Source organism: Pistacia vera, unplaced genomic scaffold, assembly GCF_008641045.1.
Source record: "Pistacia vera cultivar Batoury unplaced genomic scaffold, PisVer_v2 Contig230, whole genome shotgun sequence".
In the NCBI taxonomy this organism is placed as follows: Eukaryota; Viridiplantae; Streptophyta; class Magnoliopsida; order Sapindales; family Anacardiaceae; genus Pistacia; species Pistacia vera.
In genome coordinates, this window is record NW_022196036.1 from 1,280,166 (window position 1) to 1,299,963 (window position 19,798).

Here is a 19,798-nt window from a genome sequence, read left to right on the forward strand (position 1 = left end):
TTAGAAGAACCTGATGAAATCAATTCCCTTATCCGGACCCATAAGAAAATTCTTCCTGTGGGCCTATGGTGGTTTCATTCACATAGTTTGTGGGGTTGGTTCGCAAATTCGTCAATTTTCATGTGCATGGTGTTTGGTTTTATATAGTGATGGGTGTCTACAATTAGGAAATCCCGTTTTCTTCTTTCTGAAGAAAACAGTCGTCTTAGCCATGAAGGATAAGGATATGACCAGACTTGAGTTTTGATAGGTCCCATGAAGGAACTGCCAATTACTTAAAGCCTATCGATTACGGTCCCAGTTCAACTGCCTTGAATTTACAGGCTTAACTTGATCAGTTTTTATGTAATTCAATTACCCTGAGGTTATTGCTAATCAGTCTGGTAATTAATTATTTTACTTAACAATTAAGTTTGTTTCCAGACACAGCCTAATTTAGTAATGGAATCAATGGCTTTACGAAATCCACCTGTCCAAAACTGATATGCTTAGACATGTCATCTCGTGCATTCAAATCATCAAACGCTTCTCCTTTGGACACGTTTATAAATGCTAAAGTAAATTCAATAAGAGACCTCTCAAATCTAACGGCCGTTAATCATCCACTCGTTTCCACCGTGTCTTACTCCAAGCCTGCAGTCTCGGATCCGAACCTCTAAACGGATGAGATGAAAGACATTCAGTTTGACGGTGAGGATTAAATCCGTCACTTACAATTCTATTTATTATTTATTCCGACACACACTGTGAGAGAGGGGAAACTAGAAATTTATTTGTTAGGAGTTGGGAGAGTATTTTTTTTATTTCTGAAACTTGAGGTTTCGAAACGGTGAGTGAGAGAGAGCCATGGCTGACGCTGAGCATAATCGCCAAGAAGCGCCCGCTGAATCGGTGATGGATAAGATAACGGAAAAGATCCACGGACATGATGGTTCGTCATCGTCGTCGTCGGACTCTGATGATGACAAGAAATCACCTCCATCACCGTCCATCAAGAACAAGGTTTTTCGTCTTTTTGGAAGAGAGAGGCCTGTTCACAAGGTTCTCGGTGGTGGAAAACGTATGTTTATTTCTAAAATTTGTTATTTAATTTTTTTAATTGGTTTTTACTGTGATTTCTCATTTTGGTAATTAAATTTTCTGGTTTAAGTAAAAGATCTACGTAGATCTGGTTCGTAATAGATCAAGTTTGTTTTCTGTTGATTGATGAAATTATGTTTTAGCTGAAAAAGTTGGGATTTTTCCTCTTTTTGATGGTTAACGGTGTTGATGCGATTGGTTGGAAAAAAAGTTACTTTTTTATCTTTCGCAACAAATCCCACTAGAACCTTCTTTTGCTTTATTTATTTATTTCGTTGAAGATTTCATGGTTAATATTAATTGTCGTGGCTGAAAATTGAAGTAAATGGCCATAGTGAATGTTGATAAAATTGTGTTGATTTATCTTTGTTTAAAAATGAATTAATTTTGGTACATTTTGTACAGCGGCGGATGTTTTCTTGTGGAGGAACAAGAAGATATCGGTTGGAGTACTTGCTACTGCAACTGCAGCATGGATTCTGTTTGAATTGATGGAATACCACCTTCTCACGCTTGTCTGCCACTGCCTGATAGTGGCACTTGCTGTGCTTTTCTTGTGGTCTAACGCCACCATTTTCATCAACAAGTAAGCCGTTGATGCCTTTTCAAGAGTTTTGCTGTTATATTTTCGTTTAGATGAATCACTTAGCATTAATTGTTTTTATTAGATCTCCTCCTCGCATCCCTGATTTTCGTATCCCTGAGAAGCCCGTTGTACAAGCAGCCTCTGCGCTTAGGATTGAAATTAACTGGGCCTTTTCCATTCTGAGGGACATCGCATCTGGAAGGGACCTGAAGAAGTTCCTATCTGTAAGTTATGCTTTGTTAAGTACTTGTGGTTTGCATGAATCGATGGGGTTTGTATAGTTTGGTAATTTTCATGAATTTTAATGCGATAATTTATAACTACTTATATAATGAAATTTTGACTTTGAATTCTGTTTTCATTAATTAGGTAATTGCTGGCTTGTGGGTTTTGTCTATTGTGGGTAGCTACTGCAATTTCTTGACCTTGTTCTACATAGGTAATGAAATTTTTACTTTCGTATTGAAGAAAAAGATTTATTTTTCTTGTTTTTTGGGAAAGGTTTATGAGTTATTGATGTGGAATTAATGGTTTTGGTAAAACAGCTTTTGTACTGCTTCACACCGTGCCTGTGATATATGAGAAGTATGAGGATCGGGTGGACTCATTTTCTGAGAAGGCATGGATTGAAATCAAGAAGCAATATGCCGTCTTTGATGCCAAGGTCTTAAGTAAGATTCCTAGAGGGCCATTGAAGAATAAGAAGAAGGTTTAGAATGGTATAAGTTATGGCAGTCTGTAGATTCTGACATACATTTGGTAGACGCGTTTTATCTTAGGTGTTATGAAACTTTATCCGGTGTTGGCTGCAACCATGTTTTCATCCTTACTTGTTTTTGCTACATGTGGTAGCTTTTTCCTTGGATATGCTACGAGTGATATGGTGATGTTTTATTATGTTGGTTATCTATTAATGCATTGTACATCATGTTCCAATTTCTGTCGCAAATTGTTATGGTTTTGCACTTGCTTTAAGAGTTATGAGCTCGTGAGTTGCATTTCGTTGGATACTATTTCTTAACATATCCTGCCTTTTGTCTATTTTCTGTTCCGAGTTCTTTTCTTTAAGACGCGGAAAAACATCACTAGTTTAGATTAATCTTATAAGCACCGTGGACTAGATGAGTTTCCAATGCCCATTTCCTATGTTACAGCCTTACAGGATTCAGATGATAATAATGTTGAACAGTATTACATATCGGTGCGCGCAATTAGAGCACCGAATCACAGGCAATGTATAACTTCCGGAAGAAATCAGAAGTCCCAAAATGGGTTAATAAAATAACAGAATAACGACAATCTAGAGGTAATTATAAACTTATTTAAGTACATTTTAAAATATAGAGGTGAGTGCACGTTTCATGTACATGTCTAAAAGCGGCACCTCACCGCTTAGCCGTCTAATTGCAATCATAAATGTCCTTGAGCTGAGGAATTTGGATTGGCTTTTCACAGCGAGTTCCTGGAAAAAGATGACAGATAATCAATCAAATTCTTAGATCTTTAAAACATCTTTAGTTGATTACAAACAACATAGCTGAGCCTGAAGTTGTGTCTTAAGTGGCAGCACGACCAACAAAGTACAAACAACCAACTGGCTATTGCAGTGGCTGCCACTGTTAATTTCCAGGATGAATCTCCGAGATTAAAAACAAGCCCAATACATCTCCCTAACAAACTACTAAAGATAGTACAATACGTTTTTTAGAATTGTGACACATTACAGACTGATCTCGTGGGAGGTGTTTCCCTACTTTTTCTTACATTACATGTTTTCCCCACAATCTTGTTTAAAAGCTTTAGCTATAAATACTGTTACACATTCTTCATGAAACTGGTAAATGGTTCTTGCTTGTTCTACCTCCATATCTTATAAGAAATAAGATAACTGCTCCTTCTTCCTCGAACCCCCTTCTCCATACAACTCGTTCCATTGCTTCAACTCACCCATTATGGATCCCTCAGAAGCAAAACTAGCTGCAACCTGAACCCACAATGCAAATAAAATATTTGTGTTAATGAGGTAACTTTTACATTTGTAATTGAGAGAATGTCATGCAATCTATATAGTGGTGACCAGCAGGATATTAATGTGCATTCTTCTGTAAAATCATTTTTCAGCAAGAGGGTCGAAGATGCTTTGCTTTACCTGATTCTTTGTCACCCTAAAATCTTCCATGTTTAGTGGCCTCAGAGTAATCACTCTTTCCTCTTTCACATCTGAACCTTCTTTAGTAATCTGCCCTTCTGCAGCTCGCTGCTTTTTTTCCTGCGAAGGAAAGTTTGAGAATCAAAAATCGGTTCCATAAAAACATATAGCCTGGAATTTCCTCTTCGTAAATACGTTAAAAAACCCTCAGGAAAAACAGGACACTAACCAAATCCTTCAGTCTTTCTTGTTGTATTAACTCCCTCACAGGCCGATAAGCAGCTGTTGTGCACAAATTCTGTTTTCAAGCAATGATATTATCCCAAATCAGTAACACAAAATTAAGCACCATAAATCCAAATGAAGAACAAGTAAAGCATGCCTTAAGGTCGCTTCCAGTATATCCTTCAGTCATAGTTGCAAGCTCCTTGAAGTCTAGCACTTCATCCACTCTTTCTTTGGTCAATAGAGTTCTCAAAATCTTTTCCCTGTTCTCCACGCCTGGAAGGCCAACCATAATTCTGTTGAATAGAGTAAGAATTAGTTCTTAGTTTGATATCCAATGAGTACCTCATATACTTTCCTATCAAACTTCTGATACTACTTGAAAAATGGCTTAGTATTATACCACAAAAACATGGAAGGTGATGAATTACTAATAAGCGGAATTACCTTCTCTCAAAACGCCTAATAATTGCTTCATCAAGGTCAAATGGCCTGTTGGTAGCAGCAAGAACAAGGATGCGCTCACCTTGCTTTGTCATTAGTCCATCCCAGTGAGCCATAAACTCATTTTTTATCTTACGCATGGCTTCATGCTCCCCAACTCTTGTTCGCTGCCCAAGCATGCTGTCCACTTCATCTACAAATATAATAGTTGGAGAGACCTTAGATGCCAGTGTGAACAGAGCTCGAACATTTTTCTCATCTTCACCGAACCATTTAGAAGTGATCGTAGACATGGATACATTAATGAAGCTTGCTCCAGCCTCCTTGGCAATGGCCTTGGCTAGCATAGTCTTCCCCGTGCCAGGAGGCCCAAAGAGCAATATTCCCCTGCAAGGCTTTAGGAGCCCACCTTTGAAGAGGTCAGGTCGACGAAGAGGAAGCATCACTAGTTCCTGAAGAGATTCTTTGATCTCATCCAAGGCACCAATATCAGCAAATGTTACATTAATGTCATTCGCTGGTATGACCTCTGGCCTTATGCGCTTCTCAAATTCGTTGTCTGGAGGAACCTCTTGTTTCTAAAGCAAAATCAGTCATAACAACAACAAAAAGCATGAGATAACTATGAAGCAAGAAGAAGTCTAAGACAAGACAAGAGTCGCATGAAAGCATTTTCTAACTGCCTATTCTTGTCAGAAAATTTCAATTAGAATCTTGTTTTGTTATGTTCTGTGCATGAAACATACACAGTTATAACATTAAAATATTAGGGCGAAAAAGAAAAAGGGCAAGAGATAAGTGAGAAACTCACTGGAGCTTTTGATGCCGCAGGCGTTGGATTGTCAACATCTTTCTTTGGCACTGAAGCCGATTTTTCTACCTCACTTTTGTTCTCAGGTTTCACACTTCCTGCTTCTGCTTCTGGTTTCACATCGACAGCCCCTGGCCGTCCTTCTTCCTGTTGTTATTAATCAACAAGAAGCATACTCTGATTCACACCAGTTATCTAATAATTAATGTACATACTTACAGGGAATGAGAAGTATAACAAACCTTTGACGGTTCAGCTTTTGCTTCCAACTTCAATATACCTTTACCACTGACTTTGCCTTCTTGGAATATACTAAATCCATGGGACAAACTGTTTCACAGCAGACATAATATAAGTACATACAATATCTACGGTGCAAGCACCCAATTCAAACGGTAAAATAGTACTCGTACCTCTTCGATGATATAACCAGTTTTCCATTTCTGTACTCAGTATCTTTGTTATTCATTAGATGATAAGAAATTGCGGACACCACAATCTCTTCTATGTAGTTGCTAAGAGCAATTGTATCTGCCATATTGATTGAGTCCAGATCGTCGCAATCAAGGTCATTTGCTGAAAGCACTTCCATGATATGGTTTCTGTTATCTTGAGCTTGGATCTTTCTCATATCCTCCTCCAGTTGAGACTTCCAGCTGACAAGGTGGGTTTCATCTTCTGGAGGTCTAATCTCAATGTTGTAAGGGAAAAGAGCAGTTAGCCTCTCATCCACCTCTCTAGAGTCATTAGCAAGGTCTACAATATGTGAACCCAGGATTAACACTGATCCAGACAGTTTCTTCATCATTTTCTGAAACAAGTTATATATTCTCGGCGATCTAGATAAGAGCTTCTCCACATCTCTAAGATATAGCACAATGGGACTGGTTTTCGATACGTAAACCAAAACCTGCAAGTCATTTAGAATTTAAATTTACCCATCACAATATTCATGGAGATACACTTGATTAGGTCATTTCTAATGCTGATAAAGGAATTATTGAAAATGTGCAGGAGCACTCACTCAACTGAGTGTGTGCACCATGTATTCCTAAGTGACAAATACCTTGTAAAGAGACTGTATCAAAAGCTTCTCATCAAAAGACCAGCTGCTTGTGCGTTTGAGTGAACCTGAAAAAGTGTAGAAAAACCATAAGATTCAAAAGGAAATGGATCTTATTTCACATCCACATTGAGAAGTTCTAAGGGAATGCAGTCAAGCAACAAATCATTATCAAGAGGTACGCATACTTATTTTTATTGGTATCATATAAGGTACATGTTATAAAAACATTCTCATAATTCAGTGCCTCCCCAGTTCCGGTTGTAGCACCAGATTTACAATGTCTAACATCTATGAATGAGAACTTCCAATAATATGAGTCTCAAGGGAAAAGAAACCTGGATTTCCAGGGGTGCTTAGTGAAGCGAGGTTATTGATGTTAGCTGAGGCAGAGGCATTCCTACGTAGTGGTGAAGGATTACTAGAACCTTCAAATCCCCTGAAACAAGAACAACAACTGAAAATTAGGAAACTCTATCTACATATTTCCAATGATTAGTCAAAAAAACTATTCTAACAAACCATGATGAGAGGTCCACACTGCTGCCTTGCCTCCGCAATGCGCCTGCAATTAGAATTATTTATTACATAAAAGCTCTAGGTAGATTGAAGAATCATGATGTTTCAATAAAAAATGGTAATAAAATATTATATAGTTGATGTCCAGTGATTGAAAACCAAAAGCAAATATTTTTCAACAATACCTTTGAGTTCCTCCTTCGGAGAAAGGAGTGAAAATGAACCTAAAAGGCCAGACAGTCGTTCCAGGGTTGTCTCTGAAGTGGACCTTTTGAAAGACTACAAAACAATATCATGTAAGTTAAAAATTAAATAGCACCAAGTTGAAGTGATAATTCATTTCACTTAATCAGTTCAAAATTTTCATAAATAAATAATCGGCATCATCATGACAAGAGAAGTAACTTCAGGTTCCATGCACAAACAAGAAAAATGAGTCCACAAGAAGATATGAAAAGCTTACAGATTCTTTGTTGGTAGTACCATATTTGCTCTGAATCTGCACCAAAATAATCCCTTTCAATCATTACAAAGAAATTAGAAAAAAAAAAAAGCATTGACACAAAGGAACAGAATGCAGTTGCACAAACTCTCACCTTCAGGGAAAAATCGGTTACATCTAACAGCAGCAACTTTGCTTCAAAGAAATGGGCTAAAGCCTTGGCAAGCATTTGTTGGTAAAGCTCTTCAAGAAACAATGCAACGATTGTTATTGTTATTATTATTATTTTCAAGAACAGAATGGGAGGATATCATTAATTCATGGCAGTTCAGATATATATGTGTGTGTGTGTGTGTGTGTGAGAGAGAGAGAGAGAACCAACCTGCAGGTCCAGAGAGCAATATAGCCCGACTAGCAGGGGAAAGATTCCTAGTAAATTTTGAAACTTCTGCATGCTTCAAGTGGACATAGGCAGCACTTGTTAGCAATACTCGAGTCTGCTCACTGTTATTGCAATCAAGAAGACAATGACATCAGAATATGCATCAATTCAATAGACCATCATCATCAACAGCAACATTATACAGTCAATATTGCAAATGTCTTCTTGTCATATCTCAGACACTGGCTACATCGTGGAGTCCTTGTATAAAGACCCTTCATTTTTTTTTCCCGATTCTTAAGTTCAGCACAGTTGCTGTATAAAATCAGCAGTAGCCCACTTAACCCCAGTCATCCTAAATTTTCTTAACTAAAGGTTGATGGCCCGAAACAAACTGAGTCAAAGACTACGCTTTTAGATTATGATCAAAGAATGTAATTTGCATTCATTATTCTCATTATCTTTGCAATTTTTTTGTGGATCTAGAAATAAAGACATCAAGCGGAATTTATACAGAAGTCTTTGAACGCTGTTAATCTCTAGTCTTCACGTTAACTATTTTCGAAGAGGATGTAATTCTCTGACGACCAAACTGATATTGGTAACAGGGAATTACCATATGAGGAAGGAAAATTATATATTATACTTCACTAGAAGGATGTATAGAATTATAAAAGACAGGCAAGAAAACCAAGAAATTCAATGCATAAACCTAAAAATCAGCGAATCACGTGACAGTCAGAAGTTTCGGTTCGTAACAAAGGGATGACCAAAACATCCCAACAAAACACAATTCCGTATGTGCCCCTGTAAATGTAATCTGTAGTCCATACTTCCATTCCCGAGGCCTCGCGGTGTAAGTGAAGTTATCTAACTTAAGATTTATTTTTTAATTCATTATAGATTATGCTTTTTAGTTTCCGCAACAAGAAAAGCAGTTTCTATGACAAATAAACAAAACAGGGAGACAAGTAAAGGTGGAAAAAGAATCCTGAAGAACGTTGAGTAACCAAAAACAGAGCTATAATCTTTTAGAATGTTCTACGTTTTAACTTGCAGGGAAAAAAAATGATAACAAAGTTGGGGTTTCTAAGACGTAATAATCAACGCCAAAAAACAAAGAGAAAACCAGGAAAATGAAACCAGTGCAAGAACAAAAACGAAGCCATAACCAAAGAAGAAAACTGACTACAGGACTTCCTGCTGAGAAAACAAGAAAAAAAGATAACAAAAACATTTTGATCAATTTCCAGGCAGTTTTATCCGTTCAAAAAGAAGATCGTATAAGTTGAATAAAGGCTCTGAAAAAAAAGAAAGAAAAATGAATATGAAAATAAACTACAGGGCAAATAAATCTGACCTGAGATAATAAGGAAATTCATCAAAAGTAACCTTGCTTTCTCTACCATCAACAATCTGTCGCAGCAATTCTTTCTCCATCCTCTCAGGAGAGATAGCGTGTGAAGACAAATCTTTTCCAGCCCATTTGCTCATGGCCTGTCCAGACGCTAATCCTAGCCCCACCCCCACACCCACCCCCAATGCTGACAATACTACGTTTTTTGCCTCCATTTTTATTCAACAAAAATTACCAACACAGAGTCTTATAAATAATATAAAGATAAGTTATTTCTTTAACATCTCATATCAAGATTTTCGCAAAAAGAAAAAATATATTTGATCTTTTATTCAGACATTAAACTGAAAGTCCTCCGATTTAAGCGAACTATCATACAACCGCTATTATACAATTAGTTTCTGTTATGGAAGTTCTTATACGGTGAGTTATTAGAGAAGGGCGAAAGAAGGGGATCAAACGACACGTAAAGAGTCGCCGGAACACAGTTGAGAGAAGGGAGAAATTTTGATAAATCTGAAGGCGGCGAAGGGGAGGAGGAAGGACAGGTGGTGATCGTTCCCGCTTTTTATGGACTATTCCTCGGTTTTTGAGTTTTTAAAGACATAAAGGGGTTGGTGGGTGCTTACAAATCTGCAAACGTGTCGGGATTTTGGTGGTTTATGTTTCGGTTTTGGACAGTTTTTACAATGCACTTGACACACAAACATATGTAGAGTCTCTCTCTTAAGTGAACTTGGCGTGATTTTACGAAACAAAACATAAAGAAACCGTTGTTTGCGCCGAAATACGAATCGGATAAGCTTACACACTGCACGTGCTCAGATGTATCTGAGCCGTTCATCATAAATCAGAGAGACAGATATGATGACGCTTTATGGTCTAGATGATGGGAACTGTTGTTACAGTGTCGTAGACCAATGGACCCAGAAGATTTCTTGCCTTGGAAAGTAGGGTTCAAAGATTCCTTACCGAAACTCTCCCTGGAATTTATATGATTTTGCCCATACATCCCGCCTGGAAAAAATAACCAGGAACATTTATATTGTAAAACAACGTTTTTATTTAGAAATGAGTTCTGTTGATGAAGTGATACCTTGCTGGAAATGCATTATGTTCCAGTTTGCAGTTTAAATATTTTGGCGCTAATGAATCTGTTGCTGCAGCAGGTGTGTGTGTGAGCTACAATTTGGTGCAATTTTTGAATCTTGGTTTAGGTGTGATTAAGACTGTAATTGATGTATTTTGAGTATACTTTAATCTTTTGTTAGAGTTCAAATTTAAATTTGTAATTTGTCTCTACTGTAGTTATTATAACAGTGAGAGTTTAGGTTGCACTGATGTATATATTTTTTGTCCTTTGTAATGAAATGCATTCCACTTCTCTTCCAGTTTTTCCTTTCTTTCTTTGTAAGTCTCCGGCCATAACACCAACAAATGGTATTAGAGCCAACCTAAGAAATTTAAAAACTCTTCCTCACAAGATCAGCTCTTCACTCTGATTTTCAAGAACTCCACCCGACATCCAGAAACTCTCCTGTTTCAGACCATCTACTTGAACATGGCTGCATAATCTACCTTAATGTCACCTCCAATTTTCAATGTAGAACATTATCACATATGGGCAGTAAAAATGAAGGCTTTCCTCCGAGGTCAGGGCTTGTGGCAGTATGTAGAGGAGAATAGGCAGCCAGCATCCTTGGGGCCAAATCCTACTTTGAACCAGATTAGAATGCATGAAGAGGAAGCTGCCAAGACACCAAGAGCCCTATCTCACATCCATGCAGTTGTAATCGACCTTGTGTTCACAAGGATCATGACATTTGAAACTCCAAAACAGGCGTGGGACAAGTTGAGAGAGGAATACATGGGAAGCAATACAACAAGAAACATGCAAGTGCTAAACTTGAGAAGAGAGTTTGAATTGTTGAGGATGAAAGAATGTAACACCTGTTCTCTACTACTATTCAGATAATGCATACTATGCAAATTATAGATATACATAGCATATGGAAGATAATGGGCTCAAACTTTTCTTTACTCATAAAATATAATTCTTCACATATACAAAATACTCTGTATTAAAAACTTGCTACTTAATACAAAATATCATAACTGGTGGATAGTAGTGCCAATACTCTCCGCTTCTAGACGTCCATCCGACCGCTACTCCTAATTCCTGCAAAGCAAGAAAGAACAGTAGGGTGAGCACAACAATGCTCAGTAAGTAAATCCTCTACTACCTGTCCCCACAACTCACTCTTTGGTTCTTTCCTTACTCTACCGTTCTTCTATTTCTAATTCTCACTGTTTTTCTTTTTCTTTCTAATACTTTTATTCTCCTTTAACTCTGTTCTGCTCTTTTTCTTTCTTTCTCTCTGTTCTTATTCTCTGTTCTCCTTCCCTTATTCTTACTCACCATGAAGGAAAATCATGGTTCTCTCTTGTTCTCATCATACTCGCCATGAAGGAAAATCATGGTTCTCGCTGTATAAGCTCTACATGCAATTAATACAAAAGAACTGCATGTTTCTTTCTTTTACTCTCTATTCTTATTAGCTCAAACTTTTGCATACTCTCTCTCTCTTTCTATCTCATTCTTTCTCAAGCTTTCTCATTCTTTAATTCTTTCTATTATCTCATTCTCATTTTTGTTTCTCTTTCTCATAATTCTTTTCTGTTAACTCTCTTTAGTAGTCACGGCCTCATCTTACCGGAGGCACGGCCGGGACTCACTCCTGCTCTATGTGACTTCTCCTCATTCTAGCCGATCGGACTTGGTTATGCATGGATTCGGAACCCTTGGCCGTGTGAGTGAATAATCTCTCTCTCGGGTACTCTCGGGCATAGCCCTCATCCGCATGCACCCTCATGGGCTACACCACTTCTCTTTCTCATACTCATGCCACTCTCTCAATGCGGCGTACATGCGGGAATTCTCTACCCATTACTCACAGGTTCCCCATCGCATAACCTACTCTATGCTCTTATCTCTCTTTTATTCTTTCTCATGTTTGCTCATCCCTTTCTCAATATAGCTTAACTCTTAGCTTTTCTCATCTCTGTACTTTCTATTTCTGTTCTTTCTCATTCTTACTCATTAAAATGTCACGACCTCATCTAACCGGAGGCACGACTGGGCGCTACCACTCTACGTGGCTTCCGCTTATTTCTCTACCGATCGGGTTTAGTCATGCATGGATTCGGAACCTTTGGCCATGTGAGTGTACATGCTTTCTCTCTATCTCTCTCAAATGTCACGACCCCTTCTTACCAGAGGCACGGCTGGAACCTCATGTTCTACTCTACGTGACGGTCACGACCTCATTTAACCGGAGGCACAACTGGGGATCACAAAGCACCTACTCTCGTGACTTTACTCATCACTCACAGGTTTCCCATCGCACAACTTACTCTATTCTCTTCTTGAACTCTTGTGCACAAGACCTCTACTCTTTCTTTAGCTACTCATCATAATGTAACTTAACTCTTAAGGTAATTTTCTACTTTTTCTCAACTTTTTCTCAAGTTCTTTCTCAATGCACACTCAATACATATGGATGGTTCATGCTCATTAATGCACTTAGGAAATGCCACTATGCAATGTTGCAATAATTAGGGTTCATAACTCATTCTCATGCTTCTCTTAGGCATTTCATCAAACAACTCATGTGCATATCAAACTTCTTATCTAATTACAACTCTATTTCTCTTTTTAATCATCCAAAATTGGAAGTAAACTCCCTTCCATGGGCATAATCCCTTCCATAGAAGAACACTCCCAAAATATACTCATTCTCATCTAACTTCATCTCAACTCATCACACATCCACACTTCTTATAAAGGGAAAGTAGTCAACAACTCAACATGAATACTTATCTCAATTTATTTCTCAACAAGTAGACATATATCTCAACTCAATTTCTCAATAACATACATAAAACATGCATACATCATTTCTACTAAATCTCTACTCAAAAGAATTCTCAAATCTCAACTTGGGTTGGGATTTACTTACCTCATACTTGAGTAGCCTCCACTAAAGCTCTCTACTCTTGTTGGACCATAGCTTTCCCTTATTTCCTAAGCATAAATTTAGTAAGAACTTAACCCTTACATAAATAAAACTCATATCTAGAGTAGGGATTCTTACCTCTTCTTGCTTAGGATCACTTCTTTGTCAAATTCCAACTCAAACTCTCAAAAATCCCTTGGAAGATTGAGTGAGGAATTGAGAGAAAATGGGAGATGAAGAGACGGTGGAAATGGGTGAAATCAAGGGATTCTCTACACTTAACCCCTTTTTAGCTCAACTTATACACAAACATTCCCATTTTGCCCTTACTCTTTCTTAAAAATTCCACCTTTATCCTTTAATTCTTTACAAACTCACCCCCATTTTACACTATTCTCCATGAAATTTCCTTACATTTTACTCCCCAATTTTACTGCTAATTAAGGGTAGAAAGGTCATTTTACCCCTATGGAGAATTCTCTAGAAACCTCAAGAACTTTTCTGCCGTCCCGTCGCCGCAGCAAAGAACTTTCTGTCGCCTCGGCGAAACAGTCCAGAACCGACATCGCCAACATAGAACCAACGTCGCCGCGGCGAAGCTTCTCCCTCGCCCCGGTGAAGAGTGCAACTCCAAAATCTGTCAAGTCTTGATCAATTCTAGGGTAAACACTCAACCAAACCCAAAACATAAGCTCAACCAAGGGCCAACCAAACAACATGAATAATATACGAACTCATTTAGAGGCAATTCAGTAACCCTTTAGGCCATACCATAAACAATGGCTACGTATCTCAAGTGGGGTGTTACAAAGAATCAGAGAAAATGAAGGAGTATGTTGACAGGCTTATGAATGTGGTCAACAAAATCAAATTGTTAGGGGTAGAGTTAACAGATAGAAGGGTGGTGGAGAAAGTTTTAGTAAGTTTGCCCGAAAGGTTTGAGTCCAAAATCTCTTCCCTAGAGGACTCTAAGGACATGTCTCAGATCTCCTTAACTGAGCTTGTTCATGCACTCCAAGCTCAAGAGCAAATAAGACTCTTGAGGCAAGAAGATACAAGTGAGGGAGCAATGATAGCAAATCAAAAGGGCAAGCCTGCACAAGGATATAACAGGAGGTATGTTGGAGATAAAAAGGGGAAAGAAAGGAGCAATAATCAATGGGAAAAAACAGGTAGAGTGAAGGAGTATCCAGCCTGCACTCACTGCAAAAAGAAGGTGCATTCAGAGAGGAAGTGTTGGTTCAGACCAGGGATTCAATGCAGAGGTTGTAAGCAATTTGGGCACATAGAAAAGGTTTGCAAGAACAAGGGAAGTCAACCACCACAGCAAGCTCAAGTTGGAGAAGATCAGCCGTAACGTCAAGAGGCTGAGCAGCTCTTTGTGGCCTTTTGTTACACAACTCGGATCAGCAATGAAGCTTGACTGATTGACAGTGACTGCACCAACCACATGGCTGCAGACCTGCAAAAATTCATTAACCTGGACGACACATATAGCTCCAGAGTTAAAATTGGAAATGGTGATTTTGTGGAGGTCAAAGGCCTAGGTGATGTGGCTGTCCAAACACCATCAGGTACTAAAATCATCTCTAATGTTTTGTATGTACCTAAAATCAGTCAAAATTTGTTAAGTGTTGGGCAAATGCTAGAGAAGGGTTATTCTCTACATTTTCAAAATCAGACCTATGTCATTTTAGATGCTGATGGAAATGAACTAATGTGTGTGAAAATGATGGGAAAAAGCTTCCCAATTGAGTAGAAGAATTATGGAAATTTAACCTTATCATTTAGGCTGGAAGATTCAGAACTTTGGCACAAAAGGCTTGGTCATTGTCATTACAATGACATCAAAGAGCTCAAGAACAAAAATATGGTTCTAGACCTGCCTGAGATTGAAGAAAAGAAGACCTTATACAGTGCCTGCCAACTTGGTAAGCTAAGTAGGCCACCCTTCCCCACGGATCAGGTCTGGAGAGCAACTGAAAAACTCCAGCTGATCCATACTGATGTTTGTGGCCTTATGCAAGCTGAATCCATGAGTTGGAGCAGGTACTTTGTACTATTTATTGATGACCTCACACGGATGACTTCGGTGTATTTCCTAAAGAAAAAGAATGAGGTTGCTGCTGTATTTAATGGTTTCAAGCTGCTGGTGGAGAATCAAACAGGGTTGAGAATTAAGACTATAAGGAGTGATAATGGGACAAATTATACCTCTAAGGAGTTTGATTCCATTTGCAAAGAAGCTGGGATCAAGCATCAATTCAGTACTCCATATACTCCATAACAAAATGGAGTTAGTGATAGGAAAAATAGGACACTCATGGAGATGACTAGGTGTATGATTGTGGAGAAAAAAATGCCAAGAAGTTTTGGGCTAAAGCTGTGAACACAGGAGTCTACATTCTCAATAGACTCCCAACCAAGGCTGTCAAAAATTAGACTCCATTTGAAGCTTGGAGTGGAGCCAAACCGACAGTAAGTCATCTCAAAGTGTTTGGGAGTATTTCCTATGTAATGATCCCAACAAATAAGAGGAGCAAGTTGGATGAAAAATTAGCAGTTGGGATATTTTTAGGGTACAGCAATCAGTCCAAATGTTATAGAGTCTACATCCCTGAATCTAAAAGAGTAGTGATTACAAGGGATGTAAAGGTAGATGAGAGAGCAATCTGGAATTGGGAGGAGAAAAGGATTGATGAAGATTGCAAATTGCAACAACCAACCGAGAGACTGGTTGATGAAGCTGAAACTGAAGAGGATGAAGAGCCTTCAGTCAGAGGGACCAAGACCTTGGCTGACATTTATGCAAGAAGTAATATGGTTGTGCTTAAATCAAGGAATTATGCTAAAGCAGTTGAGTCAGGAGCTTGGAGAAATGCAATGCAGGAGGAGATGTTAATGATAGAGAAAAACAGGACCTGGGAGCTGGTTGATAGATCTGGAAACAAGAAGTTGATCCAAGTAAATTGGATTTACAAGAAGAAACTTAATCTTGATGGATCAGTCAACAAACAGAAAGCAAGGTTGGTGGTTAAGGGGTTTGCACAGCAGCATGGGGTGGATTTTTCAAACACATTTGCTCTGGTGGCTAGGCATGACACCATCAGGTTACTCCTTGCTATAGCAGCTCAATTTAGCTGGAAAATTTTCCAGCTTGATGTTAAATCTACATTCCTGAATGGCTGACTGATTGAAGAAATTTTTGTGGAGCAACCTGAAGGTTATCAAGTCAAGGGTAAAGAGGATAAAGTGTACTTGCTAAAAAAGGCCTTATATGGCCTGAAGCAGGCACCTAAAGCCTAGTACAGCCGAATAAATGAATATCTAAACAACCTTGGATATGCTAAAAGTCCTAATGAGCATACACTCTATGTTAAGGAGAGTTAAAGTGACTTGATTGTAGTCTCTCTATATGTGGATGACTTGTTGATCACAGGGACCAACACTGAACAATTAAACCAGTTTAAGAAGTCCATGAAAAGGGAATTTGAAATGACTTATTTGGGGGAGATGAGATATTTCCTTGGCATGGAAATAAATCAGTCTAATGATGGGTCTTTGTGTGTCAAGAAAGGTATGCAAATGAAGTTCTTAGGAAGTTTAGCATGGAAAATTGCAAACTAGTGCATACTCCATTGGTTCAAAATTTGAGGTTATGCAAAGATGATGGTGCAATGAAAGTGGATGAGGGACTGTTTAGAAGCCTAATTGGATGCTTGCTGTACTTGACAGCCATACGACCAGACCTTATGTTTGCTTCCAGCTACCTTTCCAGGTTCATGAGTAATCCAAGTAAGTTGCATTTTAGGGCAGCCAAAAGAGTGTTGAGGTATGTGAAAGGAAGCACTAGGCTTGGCATTTGGTTCAGAAAATTTGAAACCTAAAGTTGTTGGGATATACCAACAGTGGTTGGGGAGGTTTTCTTGATGATATGAAAAATAGCTCAGGTTATGTGTTCTACATAAACTCTGGTGCAATTTGTTGGCTGTCAAAGAAGCAAGAAACTATGGCTCAATCCACAACAGAAGCAAAGTATGTATCTATTGTAGCAGCCATGAACCAAGCAATTTGGCTTAGAAAAATTATGGCAGACCTGAAGCAAAACCAGAGAAGTTCAACTCCAATATTGTGTGACAACCAGTCTGCAGTTGCCATGGCAAAAAATCCAATGCTTCACGGTAGGACCAAGCATATCAAGATAAAATTTCATGCAGTGAGGGAAGCTAAGTATAATGGTGAAGTAAGCTTAATTCATTGCAACGGTGAAGAACAAACTGCTGACATTATGACCAAAGCATTGTTCAGCCAAGTTTGAACATCTTAGGCTCAAACTTGGTGTTTCCAGCAAATGTATCAAGGAGGAGTGTTGCTGAAGTGATACCTTGCTGGAAATGCATTATGTTCAAGTTTGCAGTTTAAATATTTTGGCGCCAATGAATTTGTTGCTGCAACGGGTGTGTGTGTGAGCTACAGTTTGGTGCAATTTTTGAATCTTGGTTTAGGTGTGATTAAGAGTACTTGTAATTGATTTATTTTGAGTATACTTTAATTAGTTGTTAGAGTTCAAATTTAAATTTGTAATTTGTCTCTGCTGTAGTTGTTGTAACAGTGAGAGTTTAGGTTGCACTAATGTATATATTTTCTGTCCTCTGTACTGAAATGCATTCCACTTCTCTTCCAATTTTTCCTTTCTTTCTTTGTAAGTCTCCGGCCATAACACCAACAAGTTCAGTAAAAAAAAAAAAAAAAAAATTGGCAGTAGATTGCATGTTTTTGATAATTGCGTTTATTGATCAACGAATATAATTCATGAACACCATAACTTGCACAATTTAGGAAGAATATTGCCACACTAGTTTTTTATGGGTGGTGATGGTTAAGAAGTGTTGATGCGTGATTTTTACACCAACTAAACGCACGTGTGAAATGTCGAGCTGGCCTAGAAGACACACGAGAATATAAAGGATAATGAGAGTAAATGCAATAAGACAAGCGTTTCTAAAGTGGTTCGGATGCTAAGGAAGCAAGTTCTACATCCACTGTGATATTATTAATGATAGAGGTCAGGTCGCATGAGCTGACTGACTTACAAATGATGGTACAAGAAAGAGAAAGCTTTCGTTTTACAGAGAAAATAGCTAATCAAGAGTAAAATGTACGAATCCCTTGAATGAGAGAAGAGCTCTCAATTTATAGTGGGATGGATTAAGGCAATCATCACTGAATCTGTGAGTTAGTGGGATTATCCGTGCAAATCCTTTTTTATGTCACATTGCCCATCTTCTATAGTGATTTGTGCGATTTGGTGCAGGGATTGGACACGTGGGATCACCACAGCTCCTGGCAGGTCTGGCGCGCACCCATTATTCTAACAGAAGCAGGCTGCGAGTGAACCCATGTTCTGACTTTTGTACATTGACTAGACCTTACGTTAGCTCTATATTTTTTGGGCATAACAGAAGTCCCCTAGTTTTTAAGGTTTGAGGATCGAACCTTGGAAACTACAAGTCATGCCATGGCTGGATGCTTTTGTGAAACTCTGGTGATCCCAACCTGTTTAAAAACAGGTCGGAGTAGCGCTATTTTGCGAACACGACCTCGCATGGTCAATGCTTGTTAAGGACGAGCAACCTGACTTCGTCAGACTTTATTTGTTGTACTTTTAGTACAGGTGCATTTAATGAAGCAGTCCACGCTGGCAGACGTGTCCTGTGCGTGGAAAGTGACAACCAGGCGCATTAAATGCGTTGCGTGTTGACACGGTTCCATTTTTTAGAACATTAAATGTGTGACATGCTGAAACGACAAACCATATCAGAGCATTAAATGCAAATTGGAGTGCAATTAATGCTGTGAGGGAAAGAGTGCTGTCACTTGAGCTTTTCAACGGAAAAGATGAAGATTTGATTTTCTTCAATCGTGACCTTCACTCTTTCTCACTGATTTGCGACACATGGTCGTGATCAATGGTGAGAAATTTTGCCGCCCAAACGTCGTTTTGGTTCCAAAAAAAGCAAACGTCATTTCAAGCGTTGTAAAAACTCATATCTCAGGCAATGTCACCACACTCGTCTTTTTCGTAGAGAGAAAGAGATTTTCGCAAGCTTGGAGTCTTTGCCTTCCAAACCAGCGTTCTTCCGATATTCGAAGCAGAAGCCATTTTCATACTCCGAGAGGTAAGAATCTTCCTCTGTTTTTGTTTTCTTATTTCCCATGGTTAAATGGTGTTAGTCTTCTAATAACTCTTTGGAGACGAGACCCCCATGTCGCGTTCAAGCCATGAATGGTGACTCGAATCATGCTGTTAGGGTTTTCTTTAGGTTTTAGGGAGTTTTCTTCCATGTCATCGTACGGAGTAGCGTACGATGGCTAAATGACCCTCCTGCTTGTCGCTTTTGCAGACCAGCAGAATGGATCCCTCAATGACCAGATTCGAGGAAGGAACCGGTTCGTCCTCACAGGGTGCTTCGAGTATGACCCCTGAGGTCTACTCGGTACTTACCGGGGAAGAGCTCGATAGGGTGATAAAATAGCATGGTATCGACGAGGACGTTTTCCTCGACGTGGCCCACTCGTTGCGATACCCATCCCATGGGTTGGCCGCGATCTCCGAAGAGATCATCAAGGGTGGGGGATTGATCCCATTCCACCCTTTTGTCACGAAGTCTTGGACCATTTCGGGATAGCGCCAATGCAGCTCACTCCAAATGCGTATGTTATT

At 38.9% G+C, this 19,798-nt stretch overlaps 2 protein-coding genes across 2 annotated transcripts; one reads left to right on the forward strand and one right to left on the reverse strand.

Annotated features, from left to right (window-relative positions):
- The first annotated feature begins 699 nt into the window (after nt 1–699).
- On the forward strand, nt 700–2,626 carry LOC116131255 (reticulon-like protein B1). The gene is made up of 5 exons (XM_031416917.1): nt 700–1,060; nt 1,486–1,666; nt 1,749–1,890; nt 2,036–2,105; nt 2,212–2,626. Exons 1-5 carry the CDS (start codon nt 847–849, stop codon nt 2,379–2,381), a joined length of 777 nt encoding a protein of 258 aa, XP_031272777.1. The 5' UTR covers nt 700–846; the 3' UTR covers nt 2,382–2,626.
- Nucleotides 2,627–3,232: 606 nt separating this feature from the next.
- Nucleotides 3,233–9,273, reverse strand: LOC116131267. The gene is made up of 16 exons (XM_031416927.1): nt 9,062–9,273; nt 7,702–7,823; nt 7,474–7,562; nt 7,341–7,376; nt 7,063–7,156; nt 6,881–6,923; nt 6,697–6,797; nt 6,362–6,426; nt 5,709–6,205; nt 5,538–5,625; nt 5,296–5,442; nt 4,488–5,062; nt 4,198–4,336; nt 4,045–4,113; nt 3,816–3,935; nt 3,233–3,650 (listed from the first exon to the last, which is right to left on the reverse strand). The coding sequence occupies exons 1-16, from the start codon at nt 9,271–9,273 to the stop codon at nt 3,537–3,539; spliced, it is 2,511 nt and encodes an 836-aa protein (XP_031272787.1). The 3' UTR covers nt 3,233–3,536.
- Between the last annotated feature and the right edge of the window lie 10,525 nt (nt 9,274–19,798).

Coding starts and splice junctions, on each gene's coding strand:
- LOC116131255 (XM_031416917.1), top strand. CDS start 847: ATGGCTGACGCTGAGCATAATCGCCAAGAAGCGCCCGCTGAATCGGTG. Junction 1,061..1,485: donor GGTTCTCGGTGGTGGAAAAC/GTATGTTTATTT, acceptor CATTTTGTACAG/CGGCGGATGTTTTCTTGTGG. Junction 1,667..1,748: donor GCCACCATTTTCATCAACAA/GTAAGCCGTTGA, acceptor TGTTTTTATTAG/ATCTCCTCCTCGCATCCCTG.
- LOC116131267 (XM_031416927.1), bottom strand. CDS start 9,273: ATGGAGGCAAAAAACGTAGTATTGTCAGCATTGGGGGTGGGTGTGGGG. Junction 4,114..4,197: donor ATACTGGAAGCGACCTTAAG/GCATGCTTTACT, acceptor GCTTGAAAACAG/AATTTGTGCACAACAGCTGC. Junction 3,936..4,044: donor AAGAAAGACTGAAGGATTTG/GTTAGTGTCCTG, acceptor TTTCCTTCGCAG/GAAAAAAAGCAGCGAGCTGC.